The sequence below is a fragment of the Syngnathus scovelli genome, chromosome 14 (assembly GCF_024217435.2).
Source record: "Syngnathus scovelli strain Florida chromosome 14, RoL_Ssco_1.2, whole genome shotgun sequence".
Lineage (NCBI taxonomy): Eukaryota > Metazoa > Chordata > Actinopteri > Syngnathiformes > Syngnathidae > Syngnathus > Syngnathus scovelli.
Window position 1 is genome coordinate 9,732,445 of NC_090860.1, and position 14,812 is coordinate 9,747,256.

The window sequence follows — 14,812 nt, forward strand, 5'->3', positions numbered from 1 at the left end:
TGTGGAAATTGGTGGCTCCTTCCAAAAGCACAAAAGTAGAAAACAAGCAGAGGCAGACCTTGGCCGAGGTGATAACTGACAATTCCGATCTAGCTGGTGGTGCATGCACAGATGTGTTTTGTTTAACACGTTTGAAGAAATTAAAGCTACGAATGCTAAAATGGAAAAACTGTCATATATGGCTACAGTTGAACCTTGTAATGGATTAAATCAATTTACATGATTTCCTGCAGGGGTAAAACATTATACAAGCAAAGAATCCAAATGTATTCTTGGACGCAAACATATTCCCACTTTGATTTTTGGTAACGATAGAAGGCATTGAGAAATGGTGGCCCTATAACACACTACCTTTGGAAGTTCTAGTATAAAATATCATTACAACTTTAATTGGTTTATAATTTTGAAAATCATGATTATCATCCACGTATTTATTTATTTATATTTATTTACATTTGTTTATATTTATTTATTTATTTTTATTTTTATTCATTTATCATTTAAGTTGCCCATCCCTCAGTAAATAAAACGTTGTCTGGTTCTCTGAAGCATGTGGCCCCATCTGCTGGTGTACTGCGTAAGCTTTCTCATTATAAGCACTGTACCTATGAAATATTAAACAATTTATCTCCCAATTTCATCCTTAATGAAACATAATTTGGAAACAATCCAAAAACCAAATTCACCACGATAGTTATTAATGACTGATGTCCACCTAACAGGACAACTGCTATTGTTTCCATGCTGATGTAGGAAGCAATGCGCCGCCATTGTTTTAAAAAGGTCAGAGGGAGGTCGCACACGTGATTGGACATGATGAGAATGCATGGCATGCAAGCCAGGATCGATCCGGCCCACTGGCCGTCACTCTGGAAGCACGCTAGAGGGACCCAGACCTCCTCTGTGAAATGGCAGAGAACGTGGATCTGTATGCATGCATATATACGTCGTGCTGCAAATGGAACATGCAAATGAGTTGCTGATCTGGAACGAGGTCAATGGAATTAATAAAGACACAACCCGGTGCGTGGGAGTGAGCAAGTGCACTTGCACAGTTTGTGTGTGTGCAGGGGGTTAATTGGGAGCGGCTGTCATTCACAAGGGGGGGGACATGTTGAACAGCACTCAGTGAGTCGGCCGCTTGACGTGACCTGTCCGTCAGCGAGGTTTTACGCACCACTGACTATGTCCGTCACTCTCTATTGTGCATTAATTAAATGACACGGAAAGGGAATGGGAGTGAGGGGATGGGGTGAGGTGGGGTGGGGGGAAAACCATGAGTCACCCCATTGTTTTAGCAGAAGGTTTGCCCAGTGGGAAAATGAGCTTGATTACAGATGAATCATTTGTCAGGGATTGACAAAGATACTCATATACACACACACACACACACACACATATAATATAATATAATATAATATAATATAATATAATATAATATAATATAATAATATATTTATATATTTTATTAATGAATTTAATATAATTTATTTATATATATTTTTTAATTTTACATATATATATATATTTTTTTTTCAAGAAACAGTTACCCTCCAGTTTGTTCCTAAAGACAGAAAGTTGACAAGGTGTTGAGTGATTTTAAACATGATGGTTCTGCCTTGCTGAAGGAAGCTGACACTGTGTCAGTTTGAGCCTCCTGTCAGCATCTCATGCTTGGAAGGGGCACCCTACAAAAATGCATTTCCATTTGCACCCCGAGGTATATGAACGTGTATTCATGTGCATGTGTGCCATTGCTGTCTTTGGCATCACATCAGTGCATGCTTGTGTTTTTCGAGCTAGAATATATTAACACCTCGTTCTACATCTTCAGGGGATGAAGTTTGGGAGGGGGGTGTCGTACTGCATGAATATTTTTCTATTAAAGCATTTCAGTCTAAACTGAATGAAATGATTTGATATGGCTGCAACAGATTCGGAAAAGCTCCACCCGTCCCCATTCAGCATTGTTTCTTTCGGTCTTGGATGACTTAGTAATTTGCAAAACAAAATCATGATGCCCTGTGTGGTTAAAGTCATTACAATGGAGTGAAAGAGCAAGAGTGGCATTGTCTGGACTTGTAGATTTGGTTAAGGACAATCACCATGCAGCTCAAGCTCACATTGTTGGAAAGCAGCAATTGTCTCTAAAATAAGAAAACCTCGAGTAGCAGAGCAGCCTTACAGGAGATGAACCCTTCCTTTGTTTGACAGCCGTGGCAAGGATGCTGTCTGCTCCAATAACATCAACCTTATCATGCGAGCGTGAGAAGGAGGAGGAGAGCCAAGTGTGGTAAGCAGAGTTGACGTTTACCTCAGAGAGAAAATGCACTCTTGGAAATGTGCTTGTAGTTTGCAGTGTACAAATCCACTGAGAAACCTTTTGAATAATTTTTCATTCGCACGTAAGGACCAACATCACCCACAACAAACATTATCAGTGATTCCTTACCAATCGTGTACAAATGACAGTGATTAATTCTCGCAAGAAAATCACCTCAATCAAATGTCATTACCATCAGATAAAACATGGAGTGAATCTTGTAAACAATAACACTCATTAAAACGTCAATGCAAATTGAATTGCATGTTGACTGTGTTTCCTAATGATAATAAAAAAAAAATTGACACGAGGATGAATCAGTGTCGCTGGGTCTTCCACACTGACAGGAAGAAAGCCAGGGGTGTTAATTGGGAGCAGGAACTCGTGGGTGTCTCCCTTGGGCCTCACTGTTTATCTGCTAATGTGATTGCCACAAATTCACAGCTCCTCCCGAATGAATAATGACGAACATGTTCAGTATTCCTTCCCAGCTACGACTGATGGGAACGATTACAAGAGCCACTCGGTTGGAATGAAGGCGGTTGTGGTGCTTATTGTCTTTTAATGGGTTGCTATGTTGGGGGACAAATTGAGACGTGTTCATTTAAAGCACAAGTGGCTAGCAGTTCTCTGCCAAACACGTTCATTTGTGGTCTTTGGATCGGTTCAAAGAGGTCAACTAGCACCAGAGAACAGATCGTGTCTGACTTGGAAGGCTCCACTGCATTTTAATGACGATATCCAAAAATCTAAACCCAGACTCCCAAAGCTCATAAACATCACAAAAGTAGCAGAAACAGCCTCACTTCCACATTCATGCTCCTTGCTCGCATTGAATCAAAGCGAGATTCCTACCGCAACGCTTCGGGGAGTCAGAGAGTCGAGAATAATCTGAGAACAAATACATACTGCATTGTGATTTTCAAGAGAACAGGTGTTGCAGCGTGACATGCCATTAATCAATCAGGACTTAACAATGCACTTCTAACTCTGCTGGTCATGGCCCTTTGACCTGATGACAATCTGACAGCGGGAGGGGGGGTGGTTTGAACCTGTGCAAAGACAAAGCTGAGGCACACTAATGAGCTGATGTCTAACCTGCAAACACGCCGTGTTGCACAGCGATGACGTCTGCATGACACAGGAATACGCAATATGATTTGGAGTACAACAACAAAACAATTATTCAAATTTACATTTTATGGCTTGAGCTACGTTTCAAAGCCCATTCATTAAAAAAAAGAAGTTGATAGAATGTCTTGTCTGCAGAGTTTCCAGACAGGCACACACGGACGCATACTGTGCGTTCTCAATGAATAAAGCAGAAAAATATTCATAATAGTGTCAGGCTGGAATGTGAGGAGTGAAGATAAGAAGTCGTTCCCTCGCGTTGTGTAGTGATGAGCTGTAATACGGGGCTGAGGCCACAAGGGATAATATCTACCGATTGAAGTTTAGGGCACGTACGAGACGGCCTGTCGTCAGTCATGCCCCAAGCTGAGAAGTGATAAGAAGTGTGTGGATGTGATGAAACGAGGAGGGGGTAAAGGAATCCACACACTTTGCCAATTTTCTCTCGATGGCTGGCAGCCCGCGGCCTATAGAGATGCAGCCATCGATGTAGTTTCCAGCACAGATGGCTGTGATTGCTTTTTGGAGCGCCACGTTTGAGTCCTACCTGACAAGTATTACAATGAAATCTGAGTGTGATTTCCATATACAGACATCATTTTGAATGTTGTATATGGAAAATAAGGTGGTTTATGTTTGAGGATGTATATTGTGTTTGTTATTCTTGCGTACAGAATATTGGAATGTGCTTCCGGGAAATGACTAGCATCCAAAAACTAATTTCTCAGCCCTCAAATATTGTGCCGCTTTGTTTGCCCTCATGTTGTACCCAGCTGTGTCTCAACTGTGTAATGAGTCTGGCTCAATTAACTTCTCTCCTTCCAACTTTTGTTCTTGTTATGTAGCCGAGGGAATAATCCCAGATTTTCAACATTTTTTAAAATGTGCGAGTGGAGGAAAAATGATAAATTGAGCAGACGTCAAAACAGGCTATGAAGCGGTTCAGCCAAGAGAAATGTTACAAAAAGAATAAATTGTTGGCAATAAATTTAGAATAGTTATTTCATGGAAGAATATTTGGAATTTAGGTTGCACACGTAAATCAGTGGTCATGTTTTGGACATCAGAGTGGGCCAGCAGTATAAACAACATAAACAACAGTTCGCATCTGCAGCAACAAAACATTTCTTGTCTCTCCTGAGTTGTAAGCTTACCGCTGTTGCTCAAAAAGCTTTGTCAATACTACTCTTCCTCTTTAGCAATTACCAGGCAAACACCAAGAACCACAATCCCAAAGCAATTTTAAAGACATTGCTGGGTCATATTAACACAATTTGAGCAAAGCAATTGAAAACAAATCAAGTTGACAATGATGGATGTGTTTTCAAAAGGAAAACAAAAGGAGAATACTTAAATTTTCTTTCTAAGCATGATTAAATCCACAAATAGTGGCTGGGCCAATTATCTACTTTCGCTGTGAAGCTGGTTAAAAAAAAATCCTGCCACAATTTGGCTCCCTGAGACATTTAATATGACGTAAATAATTTAACACAATCATTTCTTATGAGTCAATGTTTGTTCAATCACAAAGTTGCACACATTGCTAAACAATGGTTTGAAGAAAGTCTGGGGAGTTGAATCCATTTCACATTGTTGTCTAGCTGATGAAAAGAAAAGAGTATTTCCAGGTAAAGCCACGGTTGCGTGACTGGAGTCAGACCCATTTGGGTTTCTTGTCAGTCTGGGAAGCTCTACACCTGCGTCCAGGCCAAATGAATTACACTGTGACTCTGGAACGGCGACCGGTCGAGGCCATCGGGGTGTGCAAGCCCACGTCCCCACTTGTGCTGACTTTCATCATCATCACATGAGTTGAAAGTTCAGGTTTTCCTTACAGGCAAACACGGGGATTGTTATGTGGAACTTGAGGGCGGGACTCCTGGTGCTAAATACGTGAGGGGATGCCTGCAGAGCTCATTTGCATAGTGTTTCCGCGAGAGAGCATCGACTGAACCGCATGTTAAGTCTTTGCGATCACCCGTGTAGATAAACTAGAATCTAGTTACTAGATCTTAATGTGACTAAATAGTGCATGAAGGGGATTCTTCGTTCCCACTGGCCACTCTGCCATGTGACAAAATCCACCATACTGCTTGCAGATAGATGGTTGGATTTATTTAAAATGCATTTCAGTATTGTAAATACAGTACAAAATAAGATGCATTCATAAAATATGCAGAATGATAACTTGCCTCATAAGATAAGATTTATAAAAATGGACAAAAATGTTATTCTTTTTTTCTCTAAATTATTATTTTTTTTTACTGCACTCAATGTGCCTAATAATGATTTTGGTGAAGGCCAAATTTCAGCTTTTAAATGCAACTTTCTTTGTAAGTGGGGAGGCAGCAGGTCAGCGTGACAGCATCTTTTTCCTCCTCACACTCCTTCTCTCAATCCATCCCCTCGTCACGCACACATCAGAGACAACCTACCTTAGAGTGCCTTCTTGTAACACTGAGAGTGGAAACTCTGTATTTCCAGCAATTATTTCATAATCACCCATCTGCAAGAATGATATTGTAGTTGTAGCATAGCTTGGGGAAATATTGAAATAACAGCAAAAATCTATGTTGTTTTTTTTATTTGTTTCCATGTCCTAAAAATCTGACAATGTATGAAAGCACTCAAACAAGGGATCAATATCAAATCAGATGTGTTAGCCTGCAGTTGCAAAGGCAAGTCTGCAAAATCAATTGCGCTAAGCTGCTTGGAGCATTCATGGGCAGAGGGAAACTAAAACAAAAAAATCTCATGGTAGTCAATGTAAGAGCATCACAATTTAAGTCTTTTGTCATTTCCCAGACAGCATTGTGTTGGAAATATTTTTCCCCTGACTTAAATAACAATGCTAATTACTATGATGGCTGTCTGGTCGCTGTGATTATGTTGATTTGCAGCATCCTGATTTGTCTACACATAGTCTGAATTAACACAATGCTTCACTCTGACTATTATTAATTATTTTATGTAACACAGTGCCGCAAGTGGCGGGCAATTCTGTAGGTGCACGTATGAGGGCATTAATTGTTAAGCCATATTGTTATGTGGCCAAATAGCATGTACTTTCTGCAACGAGAACCGTGTAATTTGAGCTGTACTCTGCTGGGAGAAAATGGTGGAAATAATTGCCCAGCTGCAAACGACAGAAAAGGAAAAGTAGCTCTTTATGTTAACAGCATTCACTAACCTTTTCTTCCAAGAGCTATCATGATATTGTATGTATGGACAATCAAATAAATGTTGACATATTGGCTTGTCGATGAAGGTTAGGGTCGATGATTATGATCCTAATTAAGCAGTACAAATTCCAAAAAACAAATTGCACATGTATCAGATCATCATTATCCCACCTTAAAGGTTATACCATCGCACATCACACTGCATAATATTTCTAGCTATTACAAATCCATCTCATCTGTCATGTATGAGTTGAAAAATAAAAAAATATTTATGAATGATGGTGCAATGCAAAAAAGGCCAGATTTTTTTATGGAAGGAGTTACATACACTAAATACTTACAGATAATTCACAATAAAACGTAAATAGTCTACCATCATTTTTTATTAATAGCATTAATTGTTAGTGTATGTGTGCGTGCAGAAGCCTCCCTCTTCATTTATTAATAACGAGGTGGTTTAGGTCGTGAGCCGAGTGGGGATATGCGCGCGCATTCACCTCGCGTGCGCGTGAAACCACGTGACCAGGCGCACGCATGCAAAAAAAAAAAAAAAAAAAAAAACATGAAAAAAGACACCCACACTCGCACACACCCACACAACCCCACCGGCTGCTTGCTTTTATTCCTACCGACATCCTCATCGCCATTATTTTGCGATTTTAACACAAAAAATATTATAAAACGGGAAGTATCTATTTTATTTACTTATTTTTTTGGAAGTTTCTGCAACAAAATGAGATGAAGATGCTTGTATAAGTCAGATGCTTTACATCAATGTTGAGTCATGGACAAGAGCCAAGTCAAGGTATGTGGGTGCATGTTGTTTCTGTTCACGTTTACATTTTGATTGTTTTAAATGGATGACTATTGAAGTGTTAAGTACTCTTGTGCAATTAGGCTTTTAAAAAGTCCTTAAACATCAAAACATAAAAATGTAATCAATGCTGCTGCAATTTAAAACATGATTACCTTTGCAGAATAATAGTAATATAGGAAAGAAAAATAAGTCTTTAAAGTTAACTTCAACCCACAAGGGGATTTTTTTTTTTATCTAATTATATTATTAACAAAAAAAAAAATTGTGTAGCGGGGCAGAAATAAAAAGTAAAGTTCCATGCACAATTACAAGTTAATACAGCAACTATGCAATGTTTTTATGTAAAACATGACTGCTACTAATTGAAATTTTTCAAAATCCAAATGGCTGTGTGGACATTTTGACACGTCATTAAACCAATGATTAATCGAATTAAAAAGCCAAATGTTGAATGACCTGTCTTTAATTGATAAGCAAGCCTTGACTGTCCTACATACTTAATGCGGTGATTTCCCCCGAGGCCGCGCAACCTTGCCATCAACTGTTCACTTTCTCACTATTGTCTGCTCGGCTGTCAGCTTGCCGATGCACCGATTCACCCCAAGGAAACACAATGACATCATCATCATGCATCTTTGAACACTTAAGCACATTGCTTTGACTGCCACATTTGCATTCACGAGGACTCAGTCACAAGCTCTTCATTACAGCGACACACTCGAGTGACGTCAAAACAAAAGATGGACTAAGGCCATTTGGCAATTTAAGAGGTATCCATTGAATTATGTTTATGATTACCACACCGCATTAAAGTGAGCTATTTTTAATATTTTGACACTTTCACATGAGTCAATAAAATAATGTATTATATTAGGAGCACATCTCAGCCTTTGTCCAATCAAACAATAGCTGCACTCTCACATTGACACTAATTGGAAAGAGCACCAAATTTCACGGTTTTTGCCTAAACCCCTGAGGAAAAAGTGATGAAAACACTCTTGATAGAAGTCTAGAATCCCTCTCAGACAATGCCACTCACAATGAACACTACCATGAAGTTTAACCAGTTCTGCAAAAAAGAAAAAAAAGTAAGATTTAGGCTGTCAATGGTTATTTTTTTAAATATATTTTTGTTTTTAATTTTATTAAGTTTTGAAATAATTGTGGCCTTGTTTTACATTCATATAGTCACCGTATTGGGTCTTACACCAATAAAACTTGATGCTGAAATGCTTTGACTCTCGGTGTGATACTTAAAAAAAACCTCAATGTGCTGTTTATGTTATATATATATTTTATTGTGTGCAGTACATTTGCTAAGTATAGTTCAGTTGTATTTAACTTTAAAATAAACAACCATATTGTCCATATTGCCTTTTTAGACTTTCTGCACACCAGTCCACTGAGCCTCTCTAGCGCCACCTATCAGTCATGAAGCTGCCCCGGTTGTCGGGTGCCACCATGAGTGCGCTGACGACAATGGTGCCGTACCTGGGCTCAAACGACGCCATCTATGAAGACACTTCCTCCAAGTATGGATTCCGCTTGGAAAAAATGCACTCTGCGTCCATTAGTAACACAAACAAGGTCATTTACAGCACCATCGCGCCAATTTTCCCCATCAACATGTCAGAATCTCTTCTGACGAATGAGACTGATGGAATGGCGGTGCAGTGCGGGGAGAACTTTGAGGACAACATGGAGTGCTTTATGATCCTGACTCCTGGCCAGCAACTGGCCATTGCCATTTTGGCCCTCACATTAGGTACGTTCACAGTGTTAGAGAACCTGGTGGTGCTGTGCGTCATATTGCACTCGCAAACTCTACGATCCCGACCATCCTACCACTTCATAGGAAGCCTGGCCGTGGCGGATCTTATCGGGAGCATCATTTTTGTCTACAGCTTCCTGGACTTTCACGTCCTCCACAGGAAGGACAGCCCCGAAGTATTTCTCTTCAAGTTGGCCGGCGTCATCGCCTCCTTCACCGCCTCCGTGGGGAGCCTCTTCCTCACCGCCATCGACCGCTACATCTCCATCCACAGGCCCGTGGCGTACAAGCGCATCGTGACCAAAACCAAAGCGGTGGTGGCCTTCAGCCTCATGTGGAGCGTGTCCATAGTGTTCTCACTGCTGCCCCTGCTGGGCTGGAACTGCAAGCGCCTCAACTCAGTCTGCTCTGACATTTTCCCCCTCATCGATCAGAGGTACTTGATGTTCTGGATCGGGATGACGAGCATCCTGCTGCTCTTCATCATCTACGCCTACATCTTCATCTTGTGGAAATCGCACCACCACGCTGTGCGCATGCTGAGCCGCACCTCCCAGAGAAGCATCATCGTCTACACAGCCGAGGGCACCAGGGTTCAGACAGTGAGACCCGAGCAGGCCCGCATGGACCTCCGCCTGGCCAAGACCCTCGTGCTCATCTTGGTGGCCCTCATAATCTGCTGGGGGCCGCTACTCGCCATCATGGTTTACGATCTCCTGGGAAAAGTAGACGACTTCATCAAGACCGTGTTCGCCTTCTGCAGCATGCTGTGCCTGCTTAACTCCACCGTCAACCCAGTCATCTACGCCATGAGGAGCAAGGACCTGCGAAGGGCTTTCGCCAACATCTGCCACCTGTGTCGGCGAAGCACGCCTATGGATAACAGCGGGGAGAGCGACTGGAATAGCAGGAGTGTCAGGGCCAAAGATAGCGGAGGAGGCAGTGGTGCTGACAGCCGAGTCAAAGTGGCCAGAGTTTTTATTTCTGGTGCGACGGATCCAACTTCTGGTGCAGATTCAGTGTGAATGTCTTCTGACTGTGTCTTGTAAATATTGTAAATAGGCTGAACTTCCTCGTGCACTTCATTTTGACTGTGGAGCGTGCCAAAGGAGGACCTTGTGATTCAGACATTTGAAGATGAACTCTGCAGCTGCCTCCCTAGGTACACCTGCAGTATCTAAAAAAAAAAAAACATGGGGGCAAATTTTCCATTCCTCAATCCAACCTTGAAAGCTTCTGAAAGAGTCTTGTAGAATTGGTTGCAATAATTTAGCACTTGTTCTGAAAATTGGTCAATTAATTGTACTGGATTTCTTGAGGTTGTGCGGGTGTTCCATATAAATCATGAAATGTGCTTTGTTGTACACGTTTCAATCGTAAACATTTTAGGCCATCTTTATCGCTACTACTGCATATCACAGGCGTGGGGAAAGCATTTTCTTGTCAGAAAGCCATTAAGTTTTTTATGAAGTCCTCCAAAAGTCATACTAAATTGATGAAAAAATGTTTTATTTATCCTTCCATGCATTTTCTATAACGCTTATTCTGTTCAGGGTCAAGGGGAGTTTGGACACTATGCCAGCTTACTTCAGGCAAAAGCACATTATTTATTTATTTATTTATTTATTTATTTATTTATTTATTTATTTATTTATGCATTCAATATTATCAGCATTGGTATCCTAAATGTTTTTAGAACTGGGTGGCATGCATTATCAGTGCTGTAATGTTTTATGGGCCATAGGTTCACCCACCACAACATAGCATAGCAATAGCAAAAGTGGTGTGGTGGTAATACTTTCATAATATTCAGTGGAAAAGTATACTACTAAACCTCTTTATTGGAAAGTAGCATCTTGAAAGCAGCCGTGGGTGGTTATGTAAGATGTTGTGATGTTTGGCATTTCACCTCTTCTCAGTTGTTTACTGTAGAATTCCTGTATCGTGTGTGTTTTGCTAAGCAAAAAATGTGAAAAATGTTTGGCTTTTTTTGATAGTAGAAAATATTTGCAGCTATTACAGGAATGTTCAGTGTGCTTGTAAAACATTGTGTGACAAATTGACACTGCCATATTCATGTCAAGCATCCATAGTGCCATTCTGTCTTTAGTAAATGCTTATTTTTCTGATCATAAAATTGTCACAATAATATGTGATATGTTCATAATAAAACCTTGAAATGCCATCAAACAAGTAGTGGATCAAATTTACAAATAATTCAAGACCACCCATCCTTTAGAATGTATGAAATTCACAATTACTCAATTCTGCCACAGATAGAACCCAATGACAGAGCAAATGGTGGTGAAATATTTAATATTGAAATACACCGGCATAACAAATAAAGATATGCACAGCTTCAATATCACAACCATGTGAGTTGCACAATTTACATGCTACTAATGATCACTTCCACTATTGTTTTTATGCATTCATAATAAGCTTTGGTAAAGGCATGCAGTTATTCTGACACTCACAAATTCATACATACCTCTGAAATACCTTTTATGCTGTCTCTCTGCTGTTGTGTGAATGCAAAGTGGTTGCGAGAGCTTGGCATGCCTCTAACGAGAATAAATAGTTGGGGTTTTCATACCAACAAAGACTGCTCTGCAATCAATTCAGTGCCCTGTGAAATGACAATATGCACAAGTAAGTCAAAGATGCATTGTGGAGGATTTTGCAATCAAAACATATTTAAAATAGGTTTTTAATTCAACTATTTATGACACACGTTTTATAAATAACAGATTAGCACCCACCATTTCTTCGAGGAAGGCCAAAAGATGGGAAAACCAAGTGCAAGCAAAGAAAGGTGTGCAATTGTATTTTTCCGGCCACAGGTGGAAATAGCGATTAGAAGCTCAATATCCTGCGGAATTTGAAGCGTAAACTCAAAAAATGATTTAGCCATTTAAAAAACATTATGCAAATCTTGAAACTTCATTTGGGACATATAATGGTAAAGGCCAGTGGCATTAAAAGTTTGCAAACTATTGAGTTGGAACAATTTTGTTTCTTCGGACAAAATAACTATCTTTTGAATAGAACAGCCAATAATTCATATATAAATGCAGTAAAATTAATTTTCAAAATGACACTCAGTGGGAAATATGACTAAACCCGTTATTTTATTCATGAATTCAATTGTTACATGACATCACAGCATTTTTAATGAATGCATTTTAGTAGTGCGATACTGACCTCTTGTGGAAACAAACACGGTTTATTTTTATTTTCCTATCAACGTGGTCCGTCTAGCAGGGGACTTTAAAGCCATTTAGGCTATAAGTAAAACCATCGAGAAACACACGAACTGTTCACGTCAACTCTCATCAGGGCGTCTGTCATTCGCCTTTGAGCTGTCTTTACTATAAGCCCCAGCATGCCTTGCAGTGAGGTCACGGTGACGTCACTATCCAGGGGGAAGCCGATATCCTCGTAACGAAAACAAGCGAGCAGCCGAGCCGCGTCTTGCTAAAGCTAGCTCCGCTATCTTTAACGGCAGTCAGCCCGGTGCTGGGCTGCGAGCTCCCTCAACTTTTTTCCAACAACCAACTTTTGAAAGACACTTCAACTACTGTACAAGACACGCTCTTTTAAAAGGTAAGATGTGACATTTAATCTAAATCCGGGCAGCTAACGCCACCGTTTGCTTTGTTTTTTATTATTAGTAGCTATCCCCAGGAGCTAATGTTAGCGCGTTAGCACCAGTTTAAAGGCTCAGCTGCGCAACATGATTGTCATGTGCTTGATAAGCGGCGCAATGTTTCAAGCAATAATTTCACGATGACAATATCAACCTGCGATGACAAATCCATAACATTACGACTGTAAACGTCTGAGGATGTCAACTCTTCGTTTGGGGCTTATTTTGACACCTCTTCCTTATTTTTTATTAGTTTAAAGCAATGGCGTGCGGAGCTACCTTGAAGAGGACCATGGATTTCGATCCACTCATGAATCCAGCTTCCCCTAAAAGACGAAGATGCATTCCCGTGTCTCAATCGTCGTCCTCCCCCAGGAAGTATCTAAGCTTGCAGCCCTCGCCATTCGGGGAGTCGTCATCCAGACTGAGCGCAGGTAATCTTCCTAGCAAAGTTGAGGACCACGGGCCTTTGCAACCTGTTGTTCAGGCTCGTCAAGACGAATATTTTGTGCTAAATGTCCTTCCTCCCCCAGAACAAATCCTCCACAGCATCAAGCAGGAGTACAAACGCATACAAAAGAGGAAGCATCTAGAGGCTGGGGGCTACCAGCCATCAGAGTGCTGCTGCTCTCCAGAATCTCCTCCTCCATCCCAGTCCGCAATGTCAGGTTGGTTCCCACAGTCGTTTGACTAAAACAATGCCTAAACTGCAGATTGTTAAGCTTCTCTAGTTGCTGCTTTTTATACACTGGCGATCGACACACTGTGAAGATGCTTGTTTGGTTTTTGCAGTGACGTCTTCTGGAGGCGCTTCCCCGTCTAGGAAGGAGCAACCTCTATTTACCCTCAGACAAGTTGGGATGATCTGTGAACGTCTTCTGAAAGAAAGGGAAGAAAAGGTGCGGGAGGAGTATGAGGAGACCATGACGTCCAAACTGGCAGGTCTGTATGGAAAAAATAAATGTTCATAATCAGACATGAGCGCGATTTATTACTCTGTATTGTAATATTTTTTTTCTTCTTTTATCTCAGCCTTCACAAGCAATTACTTTGTCACTATGTTGTGCTTTGTTGTGTACAAAGAGTCACACTTGTAGACAAATTCCATCAGTAATTCAAAACAGTCTTTAAAACATTTGAATCGTTTTGCCTCTGCAGAACAATACGACACCTTTGTGAAGTTCACGCACGACCAGCTCATGCGATTCGGGGAACAACCTGCAAGCTGTAAGTGTGCGCCACGCGTCGTTCCCACATTTCTGTCCTGCAGTCACACATCTGCTTTCTGACTTTTGAGTTCATCTGCCTTTCTTCTCCAGATGTTTCCTGAGCTCACATGGCGTCCGTCTTTCGTTGCATACGGATCGTGTGACAACTCCAGCAAGGAAAAACAAATTCACACACACAAAAAAAAACACTCATTGTTGTTACGAGATTCGGTTTAGTTTAAATCAAACTTTCTTACTGTGCCATATTTCTGTGGTTGGGCAAATGGTTGTAAACAACCCGGTGCTTCCCGATGTAAGCGCAACCCCCTCCCCTTAACCTTCTCACCTGTGTGGTTGGTCACAGCTGTGTGTGCGCTGACAATTCTCACACTTTTTGTGACAATTTCCAGCTTTTACCAGCTTGTTCACTCTTTGGTTTGTTACATGTAAATATGTTGGAACAGCACTGGGTATGCTGTCAAAAGGAAGCTTAAAGTCGCCCCTCCATTTATTCATTTTTATAATTAACTAGGCAAAATAGATTATTTTCTTCCCTTCCCTGACCAAGTGTTTTATTTATTTCCCTTTGTTTTACTTGTATAACTTTGAATCCATTATACTTAATCTGAAAACAATAAAGGACTTTTAATTTTAAAGCATATGGACTTTATTGTTTCCCTACAAAAAGCACAATAAGCTCAAATATAATAGTTTTGGTATATTTTGCAACT

The 14,812-nt window shown here is 40.6% G+C and overlaps 2 protein-coding genes across 3 annotated transcripts; both read left to right on the top strand.

Annotated features, from left to right (window-relative positions):
• The first annotated feature begins 8,884 nt into the window (after nucleotides 1-8,884).
• Nucleotides 8,885-10,249, top strand: LOC125980380 (cannabinoid receptor type 1B-like). Its single transcript, XM_049739388.1, has one exon. The coding sequence runs from the start codon at nucleotides 8,885-8,887 to the stop codon at nucleotides 10,247-10,249; it is 1,365 nt and encodes a 454-aa protein (XP_049595345.1).
• A 2,413-nt stretch (nucleotides 10,250-12,662) lies between these two features.
• LOC125980382 (akirin-2) lies at nucleotides 12,663-14,737 on the top strand. Of its 2 annotated transcripts, XM_049739393.1 has the most exons (6): nucleotides 12,666-12,830; nucleotides 13,127-13,307; nucleotides 13,407-13,541; nucleotides 13,666-13,815; nucleotides 14,032-14,100; nucleotides 14,193-14,737. In XM_049739393.1, exons 2-6 carry the CDS (start codon nucleotides 13,136-13,138, stop codon nucleotides 14,201-14,203), a joined length of 537 nt encoding a protein of 178 aa, XP_049595350.1. In that variant the 5' UTR covers nucleotides 12,666-12,830; nucleotides 13,127-13,135; the 3' UTR covers nucleotides 14,204-14,737. The 2 variants fall into 2 exon arrangements, with proteins under 2 accessions (XP_049595348.1, XP_049595350.1); XM_049739391.1 differs by having other exon boundaries at nucleotides 12,663-12,830; nucleotides 13,127-13,541.
• The last annotated feature ends 75 nt before the right edge of the window (nucleotides 14,738-14,812 follow it).